Source organism: Lycium barbarum, chromosome 3, assembly GCF_019175385.1.
Source record: "Lycium barbarum isolate Lr01 chromosome 3, ASM1917538v2, whole genome shotgun sequence".
Lineage (NCBI taxonomy): Eukaryota > Viridiplantae > Streptophyta > Magnoliopsida > Solanales > Solanaceae > Lycium > Lycium barbarum.
This window is the reverse complement of record NC_083339.1, coordinates 139,583,271-139,608,008: the sequence shown is the minus strand read 5'-3', so window position 1 is coordinate 139,608,008 and position 24,738 is coordinate 139,583,271. Positions and strand designations below refer to the sequence as shown.

General features: G+C 35.7%; 3 protein-coding genes and 1 non-coding gene across 10 annotated transcripts; 1 reads left to right on the top strand and 3 right to left on the bottom strand.

Annotated features, from left to right (window-relative positions):
* Nucleotides 1-824: 824 nt before the first annotated feature.
* LOC132632967 (PH, RCC1 and FYVE domains-containing protein 1-like) lies at nucleotides 825-12,167 on the bottom strand. Of its 7 annotated transcripts, none has more exons than XR_009579512.1 (11): nucleotides 11,488-12,163; nucleotides 10,418-10,558; nucleotides 9,190-9,276; nucleotides 8,209-8,298; nucleotides 8,033-8,113; nucleotides 6,839-7,021; nucleotides 4,645-6,765; nucleotides 4,072-4,218; nucleotides 3,013-3,194; nucleotides 2,903-2,944; nucleotides 825-1,532 (listed from the first exon to the last, which is right to left on the bottom strand). XR_009579512.1 is itself a non-coding variant. In XM_060349125.1 (9 exons), exons 2-9 carry the CDS (start codon nucleotides 10,463-10,465, stop codon nucleotides 3,111-3,113), a joined length of 2,841 nt encoding a protein of 946 aa, XP_060205108.1. In that variant the 5' UTR covers nucleotides 10,466-10,558; nucleotides 11,488-12,163; the 3' UTR covers nucleotides 3,012-3,110. The 7 variants fall into 7 exon arrangements, 2 of the variants coding, with proteins under 2 accessions (XP_060205108.1, XP_060205109.1); XR_009579510.1 differs by having other exon boundaries at nucleotides 825-1,322; XR_009579513.1 differs by lacking the exon at nucleotides 2,903-2,944.
* Nucleotides 12,168-13,596: 1,429 nt separating this feature from the next.
* On the top strand, nucleotides 13,597-13,668 carry TRNAP-AGG (transfer RNA proline (anticodon AGG)). The gene has a single exon. It is a non-coding gene; the product is annotated as a tRNA-Pro (tRNA).
* Nucleotides 13,669-14,356: 688 nt separating this feature from the next.
* LOC132632968 (HVA22-like protein a) lies at nucleotides 14,357-17,238 on the bottom strand. The gene is made up of 5 exons (XM_060349127.1): nucleotides 16,943-17,238; nucleotides 16,761-16,787; nucleotides 16,553-16,675; nucleotides 14,836-15,079; nucleotides 14,357-14,705 (listed from the first exon to the last, which is right to left on the bottom strand). The coding sequence occupies exons 1-5, from the start codon at nucleotides 17,011-17,013 to the stop codon at nucleotides 14,640-14,642; spliced, it is 531 nt and encodes a 176-aa protein (XP_060205110.1). The 5' UTR covers nucleotides 17,014-17,238; the 3' UTR covers nucleotides 14,357-14,639.
* Nucleotides 17,239-18,886: 1,648 nt separating this feature from the next.
* Nucleotides 18,887-23,708, bottom strand: LOC132632966 (transcription factor bHLH47). The gene is made up of 5 exons (XM_060349123.1): nucleotides 23,573-23,708; nucleotides 22,795-22,913; nucleotides 20,833-20,951; nucleotides 20,578-20,705; nucleotides 18,887-19,741 (listed from the first exon to the last, which is right to left on the bottom strand). The coding sequence occupies exons 2-5, from the start codon at nucleotides 22,860-22,862 to the stop codon at nucleotides 19,331-19,333; spliced, it is 726 nt and encodes a 241-aa protein (XP_060205106.1). The 5' UTR covers nucleotides 22,863-22,913; nucleotides 23,573-23,708; the 3' UTR covers nucleotides 18,887-19,330.
* Nucleotides 23,709-24,738: the final 1,030 nt, after the last annotated feature.

Below are 24,738 nucleotides of genomic sequence, written 5' to 3'. Positions count from 1 at the left end.
AAATCCATTTGGGACAATCAGGCCCAATAGAAATCATAACGTTTTGGCACAAGGGTTACAAGCATCTTTGCCTGCGGATGCACCAGAGAGTGATGCACGTCAAGGTCTTTAAAAAAATTAAAATCATTGCCTATGGCCTTGCTGGTTTGGGAACAAGCATAAACGTAATGTTGATGATTTGGAAGAAGCAAATGAGGGCATGCATTTGGAAAGTGAGTAGAATTACTGATGAGGTTAAAAGGATTTGATGTTAATGCAGTCATGAAAACAATGAATATCTTGAAGAAAATGGTAAACTTCCAAAGATAACAAAATAGAAAAAGACAAATGTGAATCCAATTCACTTCACCTGCATATAATAAAATTACATATGCAGTCTACATATATTCCTAGTTGATTCAAGTACACCTAAGTACTTACAAGAATGAACCCAGATTGCTCTCAGAACTCTTAGAGCCAACACTTTTGGCCCAGAAGCACTGTAGCTTTAGATTGTCAAAACACAATGGTAAGGTCCTTTTTTTATCCTCACTTTTTTATTTTGGCATAATGATATAAGTAACATTTACATCACTAAATGGTATATCGAGTAGCCATCTAATTGTATCGGTGAGAGCGCCAACATATTAATTTAGTAAGAACTTATCATAAACAAAAATATATTTGCAGTTCTCAATTTATAATATTTTTTAAGTCATCCGAAGGTACCACAATACCATATTTTCGTTTTTCTCACAACACCGCACCTAAAGATTAGCGGCATGTGAAAATATAACCATTTAAAGATGGGAACTAGACTCAAGAGATGCTCGAGAAACTGCGAATTCTACTGAATAAGTTGCTTTTATGTATTTGATCAGAATACTCGTAGTGTTAAAACTTTTATTCTACAGTAACATCGTCAAAATTGAAAAGATCTAGATCCTCGGAGTGACATTAGAAAAAAAATTCCTCGTACTTCTTTACACAATTGGGAGAAAGAGAACGGCATGAAGTGGGAAAGAAGAGGTACTTCAACAGCTGAATGAATTCGAACGTGGAAGTACATGTCACAGTCTGTTGATTATTGTCGCCATTTTCATTTTCCTTTCACCTACTCATCATAGACACATCAGCCTTCCGTTCATCCTAATGTGTACTAAGGATATTAGCTGCACTCTATATGCAAAATTGAATATACACTTTCTGATAGAGAGACAGCTTCTTTAGTATCAAATCGTCATACTGGTAATAAGACTCCTGCCCTTGAAACAGTTGGCGTGCATCTCATATTCTCAGATTTTCACGACTGAAACTTTCAGTAACATAGATGACATCTCCAACTGCACATACACAGGGATGCAGATAACTTCCATCAAAATGTATTTGAGATAAGAAATTTTTTATCAAATAGTTCTCCAATACTTGTGGTTTCACATGATGCAATTGAATGCTGATGTGATCCTTTCATTTACGGTGGAAACTTAAAAAATTAGGATGATTTCTGCATGATAGCAAGCCGGAGGAGAATCCTCAAATTGATGCAATAGGCCCTTCATCCATTTCAAAATGCAGAAAACATAGATTGATTTAGACAATGCATGACTAGAACCATGAATACAACATTGGCAAACGGACAAATAAACAAGCAACAAGCTACAAATTAGACATAGGCCAGTGGCAAGATGATTATCTGGGATGGACATAATTAACTGAAGTAAATATACTGAGTTAACCATATTTAGAGTCAGATTATGGTCTAATAGTGTGAGTGAGTGTCAACCATGCAGCATGGGCATGTATCGACCGTATGATAGGAATACTATGCCACTTGGTATATGGTAGTAACAAGACATATATCATAAATAGCTTCTCTCGGAAACTTCAAAGCACTGGGAGGGGTTTCATTCTTGATTAGAGAAAATGGTGCGAGTTTGCTTTTGTTAAAGAAGTTGCTTTTGTTTCATTTTCTTAAAGAAGGAAGAATTAAATTCTCTCGGATCTGGTTAGCTTGAGCTGAGGATACAACACTTGCTGCTTTTGGCTTGGGCTAGAATGAATGATACCCTATAGGTGTATGCTCACCAGAATCAGCTTGAGGTTCCTTTTTGCCAGAAAAAGGATCAACCAAACTTCCCCTTGTACAAACTATAAGTCTTTAACATTAAAGCTATATTCCAGAAATTAAATTGCATAGAGTTTCTATGGATAAAAAAAGCTGCCACTTGTACTAGATTATCAATTTGAACAAACATAACCCCCACCACACACACACACTTTGGTTAAGAATGACTTGAGAATGATATGTTTCCAGATTAATACATTTAGTACCTTTCTTAAAAATCATGGAAGGATATATCCTTCCATGATTTTTAAGAAAGGTACTAGATGTATTACCTTATCTTCTTAAAGCACGCCATTTATTTGTTTGATGAATAATTCTAAAGTCCATATCAATCAAAAGTCAGTAGGAGCATGAAAGGCATCAATGCTTACCTGAAGTAAACTCCATCCAGATTACAACTAACCCATTATATATATATATAACTCCGCCTGTGTGAGCTTGCTCACATTGCCGGTCCCAAGCCCGGATAAAGGAGGAGGGTTGCCGAGGGTCAATCGGAAACAGCCTCCCTACCCATGTAGGGGTAAGGCTGCGTACATCTTACCCTCCCCAGACCCCACTATTGTGGGATTACACTGGGTAGTGACCAGCCAGACCAGCCATTATATATATATATATGTATAAACCTTCCATTATTTTTAAGAAAGTATATATATATAAACCTTCCATTATTTTTAAGAAAGGTACTAGATGTATTACCTTATCTTCTTAAAGAATGCCATTTATTTGTTTGATGACTAATTCTAAAGTCTATATCAATCAAAAGTCAGTAGGAGCATGAAAGGCATCAATGCTTACCCGAAGTAAACTCCATCCAGATTATAACTAACCAATTTTTTCCTGAAGCATAATTAACCACTCAGTGACAAAATAGTTAAATGCAATAAATAAGTAATCTCGAAACCTACCATAGATCTTCTGTGATCAGCAGATAAGTGCAAAAAGAATAGGAGTATGATGAAATCCGAGCTGGTTGGTTTATTCCTTAGTCCTTCAGATACAAGGTTCAAGGCACTGTAGGTGTCATCATCGAATGGATCAGATATTCTGCAGAACCATCCTGAGGTGCTCTTGCAGTGGTGCCCTTTACCTAGCAGAGAATCCAGAAAAAAAAAAGCACAATAATAAGAATGCTTCAATGAATAGTAGTTACAGACGGAAATAAGGATAGAGACCTATAAGGGGGATGAAAGTTGTCCCAAGTGTAAACTAAGTCCTCTCTGGATTGAATAACAGCAGAAGATATCCAGAACTGCTCCTGAATTTTGGAAAGAATAATTCCAGTTGCAGGGCTAAAGAGGGTGCTTTCCCAAGTCAATGAACACTCAGGCATGTAATGCATCATGCCAGTATATCCTATTTTCCTCTAACGTATCTCCATTATATGCTATTTCTAATCACAACCTATTTTGTCGAACTATCTTGAGATCAAAATCATTGTGGGGCTAAGCTGCAATGATCGTATGTCCATTTTCAACTCTAATCACATAACATCATAAAAAAGGAAAAATATTGCTTAGCTAGAGTAACTGAACTGGAAAAAAAAAAAACTGAACTGGAATGTAATGTAATGTAGTACCTTCGTTACCAGTTCTAATAGTTGTGATTATTATTTCTGTTAGGCACTTATTCATTTTCACATTTATTGGTTCCACATTCTCTTACATAGATCTTTTTGTTTCTCCTTTCTTCTTTCTCCCTGCTAAGTTAAATGCCAAAACTATTTATCAGGTACTTAATTTGACTTATTTTCTATCAAGGTTTTTGTGCTAGACTTTGGACAAGTCAAAGAGGCAGCTGGATGTATCGATAAACAATTTTCTTTGTAAACAGAAAATTTCCACAGGAAAATTCGAATTTCCAAATCTGATTGATAATTAGTACACTTTAGCGATATATAAACAGTTTTAATTAACTGCAGAATATAACTAAGAATGTAATGAAACATATAGAACAAAAAGGTCTACCTGCGTCATTAGAGATTTGATGACTTCCTTTGCAGCATTATTTTTGTCTGTTTCCATTTTAGCTTCGTCAGTTTTCTCTTGTAGCTGCCTTGACTTTTTCTCAAGCTCAGCCTCTAAGAATAGAGATCTCTGGGTGAGAATCTCTACCTGCATGGGGTATGTCTCAGGTGCAATAGAGCTCGTACAGATCAACTTCTACTATAAATTTCTTTGTTTAAAGGAGAAGTAACACTGCATACAGATTAATTAGTTTACTATAACTTTTAAGCTGGCTGCTGTTTCTAATCAGTTGGTCCTTGGAATATTTCAAGGAAATCCTTTGCAAGAGAAGTATCAGTATCTAGTGCAATAGGTTGTTATGCTATATTATAAAACCTCAGTAACACAATCTTTGTCAATGGACTGTAGGATATTGTGCATGAAAAAACTATTTTGGATCAATCAGAATAACTAAAACAAAGTTTTTTATTGATGTTGTTTTCATCTGTTATCTTTGATAAAATTACCCTTGCTTTATCTAAGAAAAAGAATGCAGCAATAAAGAGGCTTGACAAAAAACCTTGCCATTTTTACCTGCTCCTTCAATATTGAAATTTCTTTTTTCAGACTTTCACTTGTTTGCTTCGAATCATCAAGATCCACTTCGTGATTTGCTTGTGCAGCAAAAGAAGATCTCAATGACACAGAATAAGATGAACTTGATTCCAGAGAAGCAGAAGAACCAGCTTGAGAATGACTTGTTGATCCAACAAAAGAAACAGACAATTTCTCAAGGCAATCAGAAAAAGACATCAACGGGCTTGATGTTCGAGATACTTCACTCTGAGTATTGCCATTAGAAATTGGAGAGACATTGTCAGAATTTGAATCTTGCTTCTGGTTCTTTTTAAAATGTTGATTGTTAGACCTTTTGAATGAATTGAATGAGGACAGCCTAGAGAGAAGGCCTTTTTGTTCTGAAGGCGAGATCTCTTTCCCCTTCTCGCCAGTATTCTTCTGTAAGCTTCCAATAGTGGCCTTCGGTGGTAGACAGGTCAATCCAGTATCCAAGCCCTTGTTCAATTTACTAAAACAATCTTCACATACACGATGAGGTTTATTCATCTTTGGAGCCAAAGAAGCTCTTACAGATTTTTTACTGGTGCACACTTTGCAAAAGACAAGCCCACAGTTATAGCAGTTGTGACGTTTTCGTCTGAGATTAAATGGACTCTGGCATCCAGCACAAATGGAATTATCAGCAATAGACACCTCTCTGTGTAGACAAATGGCAGCAGTAAAATTATTTCCGCAGACCACATGCTTTACTTGTTTTGCTTTCAGCGCTTCAACCAGTGTAGGAGTATTCCTATCATGATTATTCCCATGTCCAAGCTGTCCATTTCCTCCCTTTCCCCACGTGTAAAGCTCAGAGTTTGAGCTCAGGGCCACAACATGGAAAGAGCCACAAGCTATTTCTTCGATGAAACGATTTGTAATTTTTCCTTGAACACAAGAAGGAAACTTCCCAGTACTTCCAGGAATTCCTAGCTGCCCATAATCAGCTTTCCCCATTGTATATACTTTTCCTAATGTTGTCAGAGCAACTGTAATACTATGGCCACAGGCTACTCTACTGAAGTTAATCTCATCCAACTGTACGACGTTGCATGGAGTGAGTCTAGAAGCAGTATCTTCATGTCCAAGTTGTCCGTCATCCCCATTTCCCCAGGTGAAAAGCTTCCGAGGTGGGGAGTTATTAGAACCAGAATCATCAAAAGAAAGCTCTACCACAGCTGCAGTGTGCCAATGCCCACATGATACTCTAACTGTTCTTCGTCCTTGTAGAGTTTCAACTTCCCTAGGTATGCCAGTGCTACTACGATCCCCATGACCTAGAGCACCAAATGTTCCATCACCAAAAGTAAAAAGTTGGCCAACTGATGTTATAACAGCTGAATGCCAAGGACCACAAGAGACATATGAGACATGCCTACCAACCAAAGGACCCCTTACTTTTTTGGGGGTCCAGTGACTGATTCCAGTATCATGCCCAAGGAGGCCAAAGTTAAAGGTACCGTCACCCCATGTAAAGAGATCTCCACTGAGTGTTGTAGCACAAGTATGATAATCTCCGCATGCTGCTGATGTAACATTCAACCCACAGAGAGTGTCAATAAGTTTTGGGCTAGAAACGTCAGATTCTACTCCATGGCCTAGTCTGCCACTTGACCCCTCTCCCCAACTAAAAATCTCTCCTTGCTTTGTGATTAGTATGGCATGTCTGCTCCCACAAGCAACATATTGAGCATCAAGTAGTAATGCTGATTCCAACATCCTCGGCAAAGGTGCATCCCTTCTTGCAGCTTCAAATCTTCCAAGTCCACACATCCCACCACCAAGCAGGCCATCACCAATTCCTTCTCCCCATATTAAAATGTCACAAAGGGTATCAATATTTGCGGAAAAAGATCCCTGGCTAGATGAACTGATGGCACTGGAGAAACTAATTCGGACAGTATCTGTAGAGCTCCGCCCAATTTCATCATCTAAGTTCCCGTATGATCTTGAGTTGAGGGAACTAGCGGCAAACTCTCTATGGGAAGAACATTTTGCGGCTGAATTATACAGTAAAAAGTCAGAGAATGCTCTTTCTAATCTCTTTTTTGGAGGACTCTGAGATGGTACTGAACACAATTGATTTTTCTTTGGGTCCTGTAATGAGAACAGAGAAGGAGTCAAGACCATAAATCAATCAGCTTAATGAGGAAAGCATCACAGTAAGTACCTCATAGGGTGTACTGCTGCTTCCACTACTACTTGACAAACTTCGTTGTGTCACAGAAGTTGAACCATCAGAGTATGCGGCATCATGTCTTATATCCCTTGTCCACTTTTGACAGTTAACCCGAGATATCAAGGCCCTGAGAGCAACAAACCAGACTTCTGCCTCTTCCTTATCTTTGCAGATCTGCCAAAGGGTTCAATTCGTTGTTTCTATCATCTAAAGATATAAAATTCTTCAATTGTTCATTTTTGTACTAATAACAATGGTCTACTACAATCACCATATTCTGCGTCAGCCTATTTTCTTAACTCTGAGATTACTAGTTCATATTCTTTGGAAGTACATAAGACATGCTTTAATGATGATCTTTATGGTAACCATATCTAACCAGTAATGAGCATTAAGTTTTTGCAAGGACAGAGGTTCATACTATCGTGCTTCATTAACCCATTGGAATTTAAAGAATGGGAATTCTCACTCATAGGAAGGACACAAGCACATGCACCTCTATAATATAAGCGAAGTACGATATGCAAGTACAAAGTTTCCACTTTCTTAAATGTTGTATTTCGACCAACGAAAGGAGCAGTTACTAAAATCTACAATATATTATTCCTGAAGCATGCAAATGACTCAAAGTTCAGATATCATGAAAATACAGACAAACTGCACACTCTGCCACAAATGTTAGTTGTCTATGCCTAAGGCAAGGTAATAGCAAAGATAACCATTCCTTTGAATCATGAAGACTGGCTAGTTGTTGACCAATATAGAAAGGCAATTATGCATAAAGATACAATTTCCAATTTTCTGCCATCTCCTCATACTACTTGAATAGATTATTTCACAGATTTACATTTTACCAAAACAAAAAGGCAACTAAGATATGAAATAAAAATGCATAGCTCGGAATTTTTAACCTCAAAAGAGAGTCCATCAATAAACTGTGGAAGGCATTCAAAAAGCTACCTGCTAATCAATCAATTAAAAGTGGCTCAATCCTCAGGTCCATATCATTAAGGGTTATCTAAATCACACACTTCCCCGTACATAGGTAATTAGTTATGTCTCTAACAGTTTGATGACTATTTGCTACTCAAAAAGAAATATATAAGTGAAGGAATTCCATTTTATGCAAGTGCTGAAACTTAGAAGGTAATGTGGCGTGCTCTTAAGACTATAAGTATTACTTACCAAATCCAAGGATCTTTTGCCGTATATAAGTGAAAATGACTGATATTCTTTCTCAGGTCTCGGAAACCGCTGAAAAATTGCCTACAATTTCATTTGAGATAGAAAATGCAATTAGTCACACAATACCGCTTAGTATGAAGTTTGGCGTGCATGATATTGATAGCGTTAGATCTTACAGTTCGTTGACCGGGAATAATCCTTGAAACCTGATTCAATTGAAGCTGTTTCTCCTCCTTTTCAACATACCATATCAGTGTTGTTTCATCCTGAAATTTATCCATCAGAAGCAGTTGATGGATGATAATTTGAGAATGGGTTACAAAACCTCAGAGGAATACCCCTTATTTGAAGCAGAGAATAGGACCCTTGTATGTAAAAGAGTGTCTGTATAAGGAGGAGGGGGGGGGGGGGGGGGGGGGTGAAGAAGTAGAACAAAGAAATAAGCATAGAGCTGGCCTTGGATGCTCTAACTTCACCTCAATCCCCTCTTTTGGCATGGGAAAGGTATCACAGTATAGGTCAAGCAGAGAATAGGACCCTTGTGTGTCTGTGGGGGCACTTGGGGGGGGGGGGGGGGGAGGTCTGCGTACACCCACCCGCCCTAGACTCCTACTGAACATGTTTCAAAATATTTTTGAGCTTCTCAAACTTTTTTCGCTTTCTTTTCCATTCCATGTATATACATTGATATGAAAGGTGTTTCTAAGTCTGTTCCTTGCTAAAATAAGAGAAGACCATGTTTCAGTTAGTCAAGTGAGCCCTAAATTTTTAGTTTATATGGCTTGAAAGTGTACAAAGAAGGGCATAATTTGACCATTAAGTTATCAGCTATTCTCACCCGATATTTCCTTTTTGTGCATTGTTGCATGCAATAGACCTTTCCAGCTAGTTAAATTCAGGTAGTTCAGAACTTGACATTTATTTCAAAGAAATCTGAACATTCTGACAGCACATTTTTTAGTGCTGCTGAGACTTTGAGGAATCGGCTATTTCTAAACTATACTTGCCTAATAGATGGCATTTAGAGTCGTTAAATGCAGATTTGGAAGATGAAAAGATATCTCAAAGAGCATGGTCTTATGAGGAGAAGCAAACCAGAGAAAAAAAATAAGCAAAAAGATTGGGAAATAATGCTAAATCTAATGCAAAGCCCATACAGTAGAAAGACGAAAAGGGCAGAACTTTGGCTTTCCTCTGCGTCCATACTTCAGTAGGTGTGATCCTCTCTTTAAGGCTGTAATGGCCTGCAAGTTGCAAAAACAAGGGTCTGTAGGTTGAAGATAACAGCTCATTTATAGAAATTTTACCGTATCAGCAACTGACACTCCCTTATTCCTCAAATTAATAACCTTGGTTTGTGCGGTTATTAAGATAATATATGAATTGTACCACTATTTGACAAGGGAAACTTAAAAGGCCAAATCTTAGTTTCTGGAGTTCTAAAACAGAACAGGGAAAGAAGTCTGGTCAAAAGAGTGAACATGGGATCCATGTAACTATTTAAGGATATAATATAACTGAAAATTTTGTGCCAAAATAATTTTAGAATTGAACTGAAAAGGAAAGGTCTATATACGGCATGGAACAAAGGGATTGAACTGCTAAAATCATGATACAGAAGGCTAACTTTTGTACATGGAACTGAACTTCAACCAACTGGATCTAATTTGTGACAGCAATGCTAGCTTTTATCTCTTTTCTAACAGAGAATAGCTTTTTTAGATTTCTACAGCAGATAATCACATTACATGTTCTCCCAGAAAAAAAGGGAGCTGGTCATTTTACTAGTGAAACCAATTAATAACAGGCAGTACAGTATATAGGTGTCTGTGGTGGAGCAACCAGAAAAAGAAATAACTGAGTATCCTTTAAGTTATTTTAAGTTTGACTTCTAATTTTAAAATTTACGGTTAACGCTCATAATGAATGTACTGCTGCTTATTGCAGGTATTCAGATCCATTGGTCAATATATGAATTTGCATGGAACCTTCTCTCTTTTTCCATCCTCCTTGATAAACAAACATAATGTAAAGGTCTGAAAAACAAAAATATAGGTGTTGATGTAACTATTGTCTTGATTCTATTCATTGCATGACTAGGTGAACCAGTACGACTCCCTTACTTCGATCACCTGCAATTTGTACTTTTTCCTTTATTGACTAAATGATACAAACATTTACAGTGTTATTTCAGAATACGAAGCCAACTTTCTCATAATGGTGGTGAGAGTTTTTCGGTTCTCACAAAAGAACCTATTCCTGGAGGAAAAGGAAATTTACCAAGCACAATGCGGAGCTGTTACAGTGGAACTAATTGTTGCCCTTCTTCAATATCGTTCCGTTCTTAAGCAGCAAAGAATAGAGAAGTTAAGCAATAAACATCACCTGTTCCACATTCCTCTCTCCGAGACTGTTCCTCTGTAGGTTGTTCATTAAGCTGTTATATGAACTCTAGCTCTTTGATCATCACAATACCAAACATCCGGTACACAGCAAAATAGCCCCCATGGTTCCTCCATAGGAAGACTTCAAAAAAAATTACGTTCAAGAGATCAGTAATATTAAGGATATTAATATTATACAGACTATTTCAGAAGAACTAATAATCATGAATAAGCTTAAAGTAAGGAAAATGGTTTCTAGAAGAACCTCCACACAAACTATTAAGAAATGGCAATTTTCCTACAAAATAGAGACACAGAAAAAATGCAGGCTCTCATACCGTTGTACGTTGTACCGAATGACCAATGATTTAAGATTACTTTCCACTAGTAGTGTCACCTTATCAAACACATAAGTTGCATCAAGTACACATTTAAACAAAACATCATAGCATGTAGCAATTACACCTAAAATCTAAGCAAAACCTCCTTGAATATCCAGAACTACTCTGCTCATGACAACATCCACGTCCTATTTAATAAGTACTCCCTCCCTTCACTTTTACTTGTCACGTTTCGCTTCTCCAGAGTCAAACTACATAACTTTGACCAATATTTTAAGGTGTATTTTTTCATCATATTAATATGAGAGTATTTTTCTTAGAGTTTTAAAACATCTAAATTTTAATTTTAAAATATTGAATTAATCTAATTCAATTTAGCTCTGAAGATTAGTCAAACTGACTCTCGAGAAGACAAACGTGACAAGTTAAAGTAAACAAAGGAAGTACTCAACAACGTAACACAACTCCCTAACTAAAATCACAAATACTTATAAATATCACGTAAAAACATTGAAAAAAAAAAAAAACAGATTCCTATATTTTGCGTTCAAAATTCAGCAGGAAATCAAACAGCATGATCAGAACCAACAAGGAGCTAGGGTTTAGGTCAATGCAAACCAATTTACACACGTTTGACCAGTGTATACAACAGAGCAAATCAAAATTCAATAAAAATTCAAACGAAACTCATATTTAAGAAGATCAATACAGGTAATTAAAGAGCACTCACTGTTGCCTAAGTCGATTATGGCTCCGTAATCAGAATAACAGAGGAAATACCATAGCAAAAGCGAAGCGTTCGTTACGTTGATTCTTCTATAAGCAAAATTTGATACTAAAAGTTATTCGGATCGAAACTTCTAGAACCGAAATGAGAATTTCGTTAGTGTGTGAATCTTTCTGTTTAATTTCCCCTCTCCTTTTTCTGTGAGCAGTACGTAAATGCGCGTAATATATACGTAGCGTAGCTCTTCTTCTTTTTCCCTCGCGTTTTTTTTTTTTTTTTTTAGTTTTATAGTTATTGGAATGGTGAATTGTTATAGTTTGTTGATGCCACGTAGTCAACGAAAATGTGAATCTGTTGCAAGTTTTTCGGGGCAAGGAAGTGGGGGTACTCGGGGCCTTTTCTGTTTCTACCAGTCTTGTCTCTAATCAACTAACTTCCCGCCACTTTCTTCCTAGCTGGGTTTGTTATGTGTCTTCCTATTTTCCCTTTCTTTTCTTGTAATATATTATGCTTTATTTCCCTTTTTTTTTTCATAATTCATTTTAAATTTAACCATAATTTTTTTTATTTTTTATTTTACTTTTAATAAAAAATTCTTGTCGTACAAATGTTATGACATGTTTAAGATTATAAATTTTAAAAGTTTTATGTGCATACAAATACTAATATTACATTTTCTTTCAAACCACACTACAAGAAAGTGCTTAAATGGTAACAATTCTTTGGTAGCAGAAATAATATTGTTGGCAAAATTTAATATTTGACAATAACTTAGTTTTATTGTTGGCATATATGATAAAACTTTTAAAAATGAACTTTTTTTGGTTGCCAAACAATTTAATTTTTGTTGTCATATATTGACTATTGTTGCAAAAATTACTTTCGGCAACAACAAAAAAGTTGTTGCATGGCGTTCCAATAACAACCGATGGAAAAAGTTTATGCAACAACAAAAAAATATTATTGTCAAAAGTACTTTTTGCAACAATAGTCAATACTATGACAACAAAAAAAATTGTTGGCGAATGTCTTCTTTCTTGTAGTGTCATCTATTGAAAATGATTTTCTTGAGCCGTGGATGTATCGAAAATAGCCCCTCTACCAAGTAAAGATAGGAGTAAGGTCCGCGTACACCCAAACCTCACTTGTGGAAATATACTGGGTATGTTGTTGCTGTTGTACAACTATGATTACATGTTTAAGATCTCAAATTCATAGAAAAGATCATCATAAAGAAATCATTCTTTCATTTTTAGTTTTAATGATCAAAATTGTACTACATAAATTAAAAAGGAGAAAGTAGTAGCTGTGGAGTCGCATTATTTTTCAATCAATTTTAACCTTGTTCTCTTCTGTTAGTTTAGCATTTATTAGGCTAAATGATTATTTACCTCTTAACAATTTTTTAGGCTAAAGGATTCTTTGTGAAAAGAAATAGGTTGCTCTCCTCTCTTTAGTTTATAGAGGCCAGCCTTTAGGCTTTAGCTCCTTCTTTCGTGTAATAATTTCCTTAGTTAATACTCCATGTTTCATACAAATTCCAAGGTTGGTTTAACTAGATGAATTTGTAAAAGATTGTGGAATAACAACGCCCACTCCGTTCATCCCATCATCCCATTATGTATGACTGCATTTGGCCAAACACAGAGTCTAATATATTCTATTTGACTAGTCTATTGTAGTAATGATAATGGAATAAGATACAAAGTAATGATTGAAAAGATAGTTTGATAAGATACAAACATTGTATCGATATTTAGAATTTGAAGGTCTTAATGAATTTAAATTATTAAATAGTAAAAAAAAATTACAAAATTAAAAGTTGTCTAACATTTCACGACATCCCGAATTGAAAAAACTGCCATATAAATTGATACAAGATAACTTATTGAGTGGTTCTTTTTGATGAAATAAACGAACTATCAAACAAACAACAAACCAAAAAAAAAAAAAAAAAAAAGGAAAAAATCGTCAATTGTATTGTCAAACAATCTGGAATTCACTGTATGAATTATTTCCATGTTGTTCCAACTATTAAAGTGCCTTCTCTAGAGAACTAGAAGTCTTTGGAAAGCGACTTTGTACGGTAAGAAATAGAAGAGATAACAACATGGGCATTTGGTCTAGTGGTATGATTCTCGCTTAGGGTGCGAGAGGTCCCGAGTTCAATTCTCGGAATGCCCCCTTCTTTCTTTTTGCTTTTTCCCTACTATGTTTTGGTAAAGCAACTAACCATCAAGACACTTTGACAAAATAATCCCTAAACTAATCTTTTTTGCTCAGCGGGGAACCGTATTAGTCTAATGATCTTTACATAAGAAAGTACTACCAAAAAGGTTATCAAGCTGTTCACCTATTGTTTGGTAAAGTCATTTTTCAAATCACTTATGTGCTTAATTTGCAAGATATTCTATAGTAATTTTACCCTGATCAGAGATTGGAACAACTTGCCAATGATATGACATGGTGCCTAAGTTTAGGTCCGCAGGCAGTTTCAAACTTTTAATTACACCAAAACTACTTCTTATTTCTTTTTTCTTGTTTTTTTTTTTTTTGTCAAAAGCTGTACAACAGAACCACATTTTGAGAACCTACAGAAACAAGTATCCAAAGCATTGGTGAAGCTAGCACTTGCTCCTACCTATACAGATTTTGACTACCTGAAGGATCATTGAATAACATAGAAAAATTGAAGACATTAATAAAAGTTTTTAGGTGCTAGTACACAGGCAGACAGCACTTCCAGTTTTAAATACAATGCAGCACTCGATCGTGTTCTGTATTTTAAATTTAGTCAAGTCAGGCAAACAATCACCGCGACCTCACTCAGAACCCGTCACCTAGCTAGCGATCAAAGTAATAGGAAGTGAAATAGAGCAACGATTATTATCATTACTAACAAACTGCTTGAGATTAACAGTGACAGACAAAAATATCTAGGAGAAAGGCACAGGTGAAAAGGTTGAGCACTACAAGTTTATACATAGTTTACAGGATTGCAAAGAACTCTATAAAACATAAGATAGTAGTTAACACGGAGACAGACCAAACATCAGTTTCAGGGCACTTCTTTTTACAACAGCACATAGATCTCTTCCTTTCCTGAAGTACTGGAGCAGCAGAAACCAAACAAAAAAACCTGTAGTGTACAAGGCTCAGTATCTGTAGTCATCATCATAAAACACGTAATTGCTGGTTTGGGGCCTTCGTTCTCCTTCAGCCTGCAGAAATATAAAATAAATTAAACACTTGAATTTTGTGATTTCAGCCTGCCTCAAGTCACTTGGTTTCTATATGTTTCTTTGACATTTCGTCAAACTATAAACAAAAAAGGCGAACTGATTATCATACCTTGTGGATCATCTCCTCAAATGCGTGGGTTCCATGTTCTTGTATATATTTCTCTGCAGCAGTTAGGATGTCATCAGGCTTACTAAAGACATCTTTCTTTCGTGGCACATACCAGATGTTGACTGCTTTTCGCTGGACGATATAAGGCCTAATATAATGCTCATACACATATGCTGCACCATTGAAGTGAGGTATCACCAACCAGCAGGTTGCAATCAGTTTTGCATATGACCAGAAAGGAAGCCTGATATAAAAGTGAATAGAGCATATCAATGGAAGAAAATGCAGATCTGGCATTCGGAAAATCATCCAAACTCACTAGAAGTGAAGCGATATAAAAGAGATTCATGTACTATGCCAGACAATCTAGTTTCCAGCATTCAAAAGTGCTTCATTACAGAAAATTGAAGCGTTTGAAATAAAAAGAAGACAAATATGACGAGAAACATGACCCAGAGTTAAAGAGGGGGAGGGGGGTGTTCCTAACCTTACCTCAATGTGGAAGTACCTTGTGCTCAAACATATCATTTTCAACCAAGGTAATTCAACTACACAGCCACAGCTCATTTTTTGCAGTTATCAACCCAAATTCTTGTACGACCACCGTCACAAAGAATTATCAAACAGACAGCTATTAGGGTCACTGTTCTTGCTTCAAATATAGTGGTGAAATTCCACTATATGAGTGCTAACCCACTCGATAATGAATCAAAACTATTGTCAAGCATGACAGTTACTCTATGATAAACATCAGAATCATTTTTTACCTGGCCTAACAAAGTTTCAATCACCATTACTTTGCGTTCCCATTTTTTCTACGATTGTTGACTTAACAATTCCTATTCTATCTGATAGCAAACTGCAATCAGCAGATGATCTTTCTGTTTCTTAGGTAGCGCGTCATCGCTCATCACTTGTTTGCCAATCTACAACACCAAACTTTTTCTTGGTTTTTAATAACTGTGGAGTCCGAGCCAGCTTGCACCCACCAGCACCGGTACTAAGTAACTTTGTCTATCAAGGCTTGGACAGATAGGAAGAAACCACCTAAAGTTAAAAGACTCTGTCTACCAAGTTCAAGTTAGTAAAACTTAAAATGGCCGACATGTTATCACATAGAAGTATATAGTAGTTCAAAGTCCTTCATTCTTCTATAACAATTATTTAAAAACCAGGAAGGAACCGAAATAAGTTAGGCAATGAAATCAATGCTCAAGGCTTCATTATTAAGAAAGTAAAAAGAGGTTATTCACAACCATCATCTGTTTCATCACTTTTCTTCCATTCCACCTGCAAGGGCGGATGTACATGGTGGTGAGGGTGTTCGCCCGAACACCCTCAGCAAAAAATTATAGTGTATATATCGGGTAAATTTTTCGTGTTTATGTACATATATTAACTTTTTGAACACCCTGAACAAATGCAAAAGATCAGCTCAAGCGGTCCAGGGTGTTCAAAATTGTCTCTAACGTCCTAGGTTCAATCCCCAAAGACAACATACTTTTCTATATTTAGCTTTTATTGTTTTTTTCGAACCCTCCACCACTGTCCACCCAAACCTAAGGAAAAGCAAATCTATTCCCAAAAGTACAATTGTTGTTGTAGTGTTCCGTTTACAAGTGATAAAGAGACGAGTCTATCTACTTGTCATAGAATTCGAAGAAACACTAATAAGTAGCTGAAAAGAACATAAAAATCTCAACCAATGAAAATTTACCATTCAATAAGCTTGGCAAAGGTGAGCTCAAAAAGAGTAATCATAGAGTACAAAATCCAATAAGTAAGCCATTGCTGATCATCCACTGGGGATTTGGTCTCAATAGCCCTTATTGACGCATACCTGTCATATAACCCACAACCCAGTACCAAAAAATCACATAGCAGGCCTTAAGAAAAAAAAAATCACCAAGTGAAAACCCACTTACAAAGGATATGCCAGACTAACAACCGGCCTGCAATTTCAAGCACACAAGAAAAAATAAATTAAACTTCACAAGAATAAATTTCTCGTAAATTGGTCTCTATTATCTATGAATTAAACTAGAAAAAAAAAATCAATTTGTAACAGAAATACTACTAGGAAAATGGACTAGGATGGGAGAGATACCCGGCAAGGATGTCAAAGTTGGCGAGTATGACCTTGAGTAAGCTACCTATACCACCACCAGATCCTCCCATTTTCTAAAATCTAAAATTAATTATGCTGTGACTTTTAATTTCTAAACAGAGTTATAAGTCTGAGATTTGCAGTTGTTGTAGCAGTGCAAAAGAAGATAGTTCTAGATTTGGGTCAGTAGTGGCTGAGGAGGAGAGTAGTTATTGCTTTTGTTTTTGTTCAGAGAAAGAGTAAAGTTAGAGAGAGTTTTCTCCGGTCCTTTCTATGGGAAAACAACAAAATAATGCACCGAGTGTATTTCTATTTCTGACTACTTTCGTTCGCTTCTGTGCCGACTAAATTTCCAGATTGATTTTGTAAAATATATACTCCACACAATTAAAATTTTGAAAGTCAAATTTTTAAATTTTAACCATAAATTCGAACATAAAATCTTTTAAAATAAAATTTAAGTATTTAAAAATTACATAATAAGTATTAAAAGTCACAATAATAGACAATTCAAATTTTTCAAGGGGTATAAAAATCATGATAAAAAAATTATTTAATTCTCGAAATTCGAAAAGTGTCACGTAAATTAAGACGGGGGCATTATTTTTCTAAAACTGCAAGGGTTAAATGCAAATAAAAATAAGCCTACAATATATGAATTATCATAAGTAAAATGTCTAGTTCCTATTCTTACTCAGGCTGAAAGATGGAGAAAACCAAAATAATTTAAAAACTTATCATGCAGCAAACTTTCACTGGTATCATTTTAAATCATAAATTCTAATTGTTTCTCAAGTTGAAATTCGAAAATAACCCTTCAATTTTTTGACAGAGACATCGACCACTAAGAATTCTTTTTATTTTGATTTTTGACAGAGACATCGACAATAAAAGTTCAATATAGTGAATTTACTTTATTAATAATCATTTTCAGTTAAAAACATGATTGATACATTATGTCCATTACCGGAGAAAATACTTCTTTCCACTAGAAAAAAAAAAAAAAGGAGAAGAAATTATCTCCACAAGACATAAAGTTGAATCTATGAAAGGTAAAAGCTGAAAGTATCAGGATAACTTTGGCTATCCGTGACTCAATTATTTTGCCTTGCGCTTGCTTCTCACGTTTCCCTTTTAACTTTTGATATATGGTATTAATTAAATCAAATTAAAACACAAGGAAATAATAAAAATAATTAAAAGAAAGGCTTAACTAAAATCTAGAGTTGAGTTCACTGTATGAGGTTGCTAATATAATATTGAAGTAATGGGAATGGGTATACAAAAAAATCAAAATCCGTTGGAACTTATTAGGTAACCTTTGTTTGAAATTATCTATTCAACAGCTTTTTGAAGAATTATTTTTCAACCAAACACTAACAAAAAAAATTCTGTTCTTTTACGGGAAAAAAATAAATCTTTTCTTTAACAAAATTCGGTCAAAAAGTGAAAGAAATTTAGTCTAAACTTTGGAAGCATGCACCTCGACGTTAAAAATGCATTAGAGGAATAAAAAATAGAAAATAATTAGCATGGATGGTGAGACCGTCCAACAACTCAACCAAAACTTCCGGAACTCGGTATATCTGCCCCTTCCTAGGATTTTTTTACTACTTTGATTGACACAAAAGACCATTTTCTGGTAGGTTCTAGTGTAATCTCAACTTAAAAAAACGGGTGCAAGATCCCATTCCTACATAAAATGACAAAAATGGCTCCTTATTTCAGATAGTTCTAAAATAACTTTTTAAAAATATATTTTGACCAGTTTTAATCCTATTAAGTTTATCAAAAAATGAATACATTTAATCACTAGCAAAATTTCATAAACTGTAACTGTGAAAAAGAATATTTTTTTTCACTATTTACGTTAAATTTAATAAATAACATTCATTAAATATATGATGAAAATTAAAAGTGCTCGCTTTTAACAAGCACCAAAACTGCTCAAGAATAAATCTAAGCAACAATTTTAAACCTACTCCAAACATGAGTGATTGTTTTTGTCAGTTTCTCAAGATTCGTACAATAATGACACTACGGCATTCATTTCTTTGTCTCCTGCCTTGTCAAAGTAGAATGGACTAGTACTAATTTTGCCTCCTTAGAAACCCAGAGCTTGAAAATGACTTCAACAGCAAGAACATTGTAACAGTTCAACATCTAAATTCATTTCTGTATCTAACACTTCTATGGTTGCTCCCCAACTACTATCTCGAAAGACAACTAGATTATTGTTGGTCAAAATATAACAAAAGGTTATATACCACGTAGAGCTGCAAGTCCAAAGTATTCCGGAATCTGCTGCTTATCGTCCAAATCTACATTACCCAATTATACATGCCATTCCCTATGTATGAATGCCTCATTTCTTCTAAATTACTATTGTTATGCACCATCTTGAACCTCCTGTAGCAATAACCGAGGCTGCTTTTCGAAGATCTCAGATGGCCATACATCAGTTGGTGTGGGATATCTGGGCTGTGGTTTCTTCACAGTAGATGTGGGCACACCTGCGGAATCTGCAGCATGAGGCGCTGGATAAGCCTGGGGATTAGAACTCAAGGGATAGACATAAAAAGGGTTCATGATTTGCGACTGCTGAAATGCGTTTTCTGAAGCAGGCAATCTCATATAGTTATTTTGTAATGCAAACTCTGCGCGCTGTATTTCAGGAGGAGCTAGATTTAGGTCAAGATTAGTCTCAAGTTCCCTTGCTTTGACCTGACTTTGCAGTTTGCTAATTTCAGCCTCTAGAGCTGAATTTTCGTCCTGAAGCTCCTTTTTCTCCACACTCAGCTGTCAAGAAAACAGGTTTAGTGACTGCAGAACAGTGTTATCAAAAGTGAAAAGCGCAAAAAAGCTGTAAGGTCCTTTGGGGCTTTAAGTGCAAAGAAAGTGTAGGCTTTAATGGAAAAAGGAAAAATGGAGAAAAAAGTACAAATATATATATGTTTAGTCACAGACTAATAATTATAAGTATGAATAACAAATGTATGGATAAAGAAATATATTTTTTTTTTTAACAATATAAGTGAAATATCAATTGTTTAGTGTCTCCTCCTCAAGAGACGCTCATTCACCAGGAAAAGTTTGTGTTATAGCCTTGACGATGACACTGAAGCGCACATTAAGCGAGGCGAAGCGCTAGACATGTTTTGAGCCTCGCTTCAGGACTTAAGTGCGCCTTTGACAACACTGCTGCAGAACTAGAAAAGAATAAAAGCAGAAAAAATCACAAGCTGTAAGCATAAACTACAACTGAGTGGATCCAACATCCTGGATGAGGAATGAAGGGTAAAAACAATCATTCATAGACAAACGAACCCCGTCTTATTATTACATCATTTTTTATTTTATTTTTGTAATCTTCCTTGAGTTAGATCATGCAGTCACGGCCAATCAAGCAGAGACCGATTGGCCTACTGGAAAGCTCACATTAAGTAATTAATTAGAAGGCTGACTCATTTCAAAGGGGTTCAACTCTTCTCAGTTTGGGCCTCATATTTATTCTAAATACCATGTTTGCATGGTGGCACGATGTTCTATGTGAATCCAAGTTCAAAGGACATGAAAAAGAAAAAAATGGACATTGTCTCCAAGCTGGCAAAATTCCCAGAAATTAGGACACTTACGTATTGAGATTCAGACAGCAAAGTTGTATTTTCTGTCCTCAGATGCTTGATCTGAGAAAGCATGTCCTTTACAAATCGAGCAGTTTCACTCAATACAGAGGCTTTTCCATTCATCTGCTCAGATAGTTCTGCAACAATAAGGCACCCATGTCTAATAAATCAGCAATCTCTTTACTGAAAATGTATACTAGATGAACCATTTCTGGGATTTGTCAAAAATGAACATGGGCAAGTTATTAGCGATAAAGAAATTACCAAGAGCATCAGCCAAACTAAGAAAAAGCTCATTCAGATGCTCTCTCTTCAGTTTCTCTCTCTCAGCTTTGTGAATTCTTCTTGGAACTTTCTTCTGAATCTTCTTGCCGATATGAGAGCTGTAACAAGAGAGCTTAACAATCAGGACTTGTCATAGATTTGCCACGGATAATGATGCAGAAAGCAATCCAAACGAAGTCAAAATAAATACATGAGCTGAGTACAAAAATTATTACTGTATTTAACCTGAGATTTGGAAACTTTTATGAGGATTCAAAGACATAACACATAAGCATTAGAGTTATCAAGAGGCAGAAATACATTCTCTAAATTTGTGAAGAAATTTTGCAAGTTAGTAAATGTAATACTTCACAATTCCAGATCCCCATTTGTCCCCCATTTTTATTGCTTTGGGGCATAATTTGACCCAGAGTTTCTCATAAGTAGCACTTTCAGTTCAGAATCTAACAGATTCCTTTGGCGTTTAATAGTGCACCTCTTTTTGATACAGGGCAAGTTGGTACTTTCATATAGTAGAACAAGTAGAATTATGCTCTTCTGCAACTCCACAACTAGTTTAATGCTATTTCACCAGGCGCTTGGGCATGCCCAAGTTATTTAGACTTGGACACAGGTAAGTCAGATGATTAGTTCAACTTTTAGCAATTTGGTAAGAACCCATGTCACATAGGAGGTATCTGCTAGGATCGAGATGTAAGCTGGTCTTCTTCAAATTATTGTTTAGCTATAATTAACCTTGCAGAACACTAAAACAAATTCAGGGAGTTTCATTTAGTGGGAAGCTGGGCCAATCTCATGTATTCTGGAAACAAATCAAGCATCAGTTAAGATGGGCACTCAACTTGGCAATTGTGTTTTATTCAAAATATTTGTATCTTTCCGCGAGTAATAAAGAAAGAACCATTTACCAAGTGGCCGCCAAAAAGACTACTTCTTGGATGGACACTACATATTTATTCAAAATCTTTGTATCTTTCCGCGAGTAATAAAGAAAGAACCATTTACCAAGTGGCCGCCAAAAAGACTACTTATTGGATGGACACTACATATTTTCTATTATGAGTTTTTCTCAGACCGGAGCCAGATCTCCCCTTAATTTAAAGGGGTCTGTTACATTTCAAAAGATAAGCTGCTCAAAATGGAAGGTCATAATGTGCCTGAATTAGAAAAGCAGGGAATTGGAGCATATGTCCTTTGGGAAGGAACGAAGTAGCCTGCATAGTACTTAACCAAGGTTAACAGATACACTGCAAGAGTTGGCTCTCTTTGACAGATGAAAAGGACCATATCGACATAACCACAAAAATCATCAAATATCACCAGTTTGGAAAAAGAAACTGCTGTCTTACGTAACTTTAGTTAAACTTGCAGAAAGGACTAAAATTCTTGTTGAAAATCACAGATTTTGGAAATAAGAAGCAACAATTCTTTTCCATCATATAATTATCTAAATTTACTATTCAAACTGCCAAGTAGCATACAAAACCTTCCAACTTACGGCGAGACAATGTCTACAAACGAAATTATTCAACAAGGTATGGTTTTGGGCTTTTTATAATGCATCTATGTTGTGAAAATAATAGTTGCAGCCTTGCTGGTATCATCAACCACAAAGGGATCCCCACCGAACTCACATGAGGTTTCTCTAATATCAAAAGGAAAAATAAAAGATCTCCATCCAATCCAAACAAAAACATTGCTCCGTACATGGATATATAAATCTGATCTATCTATATTAGGGGTCTATGCCCTTGAAAATTTAACAAAATCATAAGCTAAGCTTTGAATAAGATTCAATTTGGCATCAAAATTGTATGAAAATCACACATTATATGTTTGGAAAAAACAGACCAGTCTTATGGGAGATTCCCATACTACAAAAGAAAATAAAAGATATGACATTCATGCGACAAAAAGTGAAGTTGATCTAAAAGAACTGACCTATCTAATGATGTCTCCACATCAGTAGTATCCTTTTCAATTACTGGAGCAGGATTTTCTGTATCCATCTCTAATTTGAGTCCACCTTGTATGTTTGATGTGAAAAGCTATTGGCTGTCCTGTGAAAAGGAGAAAAGGGAACAATCGATAAGGTACTTTTGCTCAGAATTAGATACCAGTTTGTCAAACAATGGACGAGCAACGTGTTACAAACAAGCTAAATTCATTTGAAAGTAACAAAATTTTACTGCTAACACGGTATATTTCATTTACTCAATAGATTGTTGATCACTACTTTGCCTATTACACATCAGAATACAAGATATACTGTTTAAGTCCAGCGTAATTCACTGATTAAATTGAGGTAAATAGAACTCATAAGAAAAAGAAAACTATTTGTTTCAAAGTTTTTAGGCTGGAGATAACAGCATTTAATCCCCATTTATGTATTTCAATGAAATTTTACCTGATGCATCATTTAGTCCCCATTTACTCACCAAAGCAAGAACCCGAATTTTGTAAAAAAAAAAGCCCCAGACTTCTGTAAGGCGCTACTATTCAATCAAAAACCTAATAGAATTTTGTAAAAGAATTAGCATCCTAAATGAAGTAAATCAGTGTGGAAAATGAAAATTTTATGAAATAAACTGAAACAAGAAGGAAATTCATAACTAAACGAAGTATTGCAAACCCCCCAACAATTCAGGCTAAAATCAAGAAAGATTAAAAGAGTCGTTAAACAGAGAGATAAACACAAAGAATATGAGAGCAATTATACCTTGTGGAAGATGGATGGAATGATGAAAGAGATTCGCAAAAATGAAATTAGGGAAGTTAAAGACTTATTTTTATATGTTGGAGTTGGGAAAGGGCGTGTGGAGAGCAGGTGTTGGCTGGGAGTATCAAATGGGGAACACATGAGATGCGTGCCACGCCAGCGCTGTTTTTTTGTCAAATAGTAAAGCCGTACACGCTCATGCTTGCAATTACCACTGGCTTTGCCGCTTTGCCCATACCATGTCATCATCTTTTTCTCCCTTCACACATGACACACGCCTCTCCTCTCCAATTATTGAAGCAAACTCTGTCTTTATCCTCTTATTTTTTCATTTCTCCTCATTTTATTTAGGGCAACAAGTCTAGAGTTGTTTCTAAACTTTACGAATAAATCTGTCCTGTTAACTATTGGAATTAAATATATCTTTACTTTTATAAAAATGGTCTCTATTTGTTTTTATTGACTAATGACGGATGCTTTCTAACATGTAGCCTTTTGATAAAGAAAGAGGATCAAATTTACTCTTGAACTATGAGAATGATTTAGTCTTGCCCTGAACTATGACATATTCCAAGATCGTTTTTTTCAGCACTCAGAAATCTCTAACGACTAGATCTCCATTCCTCGCTGAAATTAATCACCCACAAGTATAATACGTCCAAATGGAATAAATGATTAATTGCACCTACTAGTTGAATTTTCACTCTTGCAGGAGCTATCACAAATCCTTCTAAATCACTAATAAATGATGTCCGAGCTACACACAAACCTTCTAATCCTAAACAAAAACAGTTACACAATAATTAACTCCCAAATTATTTACATAGCCAATAATATTATGGGGATCAAGGTAGGAATAGGATTATAGTTGTTGAAGGTCGATATGCCCTTTGAAGGTAATATAGTTACCGCCTACTGGGAAAAAAAAAAGGTAAAGACGAAGACATGAGAGAAATCGTTTGAATGGGGGTGAGGGCTAATGTGAAACTTTTCTTTGTTCTTTTTGTGAGTGTCGTGGAAGTGAATTGAAGGTAGCTAGAGTAACAGTTGTCTTCAGGTGATGCATTTGAGAAATGGAAAGCAACAATGATCAATTAGAGGGATGAGAGACTATGGTTGTGAAAATTGAAATTAACCCTTAACGGTCTAGTTCAGTTGCTTCCCTT

Coding starts and splice junctions, on each gene's coding strand:
- LOC132632967 (XM_060349125.1), bottom strand. CDS start 10,465: ATGAACAACCTACAGAGGAACAGTCTCGGAGAGAGGAATGTGGAACAG. Junction 7,022..8,032: donor GCAAAAGATCCTTGGATTTG/GTAAGTAATACT, acceptor ACCCTTTGGCAG/ATCTGCAAAGATAAGGAAGA. Junction 3,195..4,071: donor TCAAATCTCTAATGACGCAG/GTAGACCTTTTT, acceptor ATTCTCTGCTAG/GTAAAGGGCACCACTGCAAG.
- LOC132632966 (XM_060349123.1), bottom strand. CDS start 22,862: ATGGATACAGAAAATCCTGCTCCAGTAATTGAAAAGGATACTACTGAT. Junction 20,952..22,794: donor GTGGAGACATCATTAGATAG/GTCAGTTCTTTT, acceptor CTCTTGTTACAG/CTCTCATATCGGCAAGAAGA. Junction 19,742..20,577: donor TGCTGTCTGAATCTCAATAC/GTAAGTGTCCTA, acceptor TTTTCTTGACAG/CTGAGTGTGGAGAAAAAGGA.
- LOC132632968 (XM_060349127.1), bottom strand. CDS start 17,013: ATGGGAGGATCTGGTGGTGGTATAGGTAGCTTACTCAAGGTCATACTC. Junction 16,788..16,942: donor AACTTTGACATCCTTGCCGG/GTATCTCTCCCA, acceptor TTGAAATTGCAG/GCCGGTTGTTAGTCTGGCAT. Junction 15,080..16,552: donor TTTGCCAAGCTTATTGAATG/GTAAATTTTCAT, acceptor CTTTTATATCAG/GCTTCCTTTCTGGTCATATG.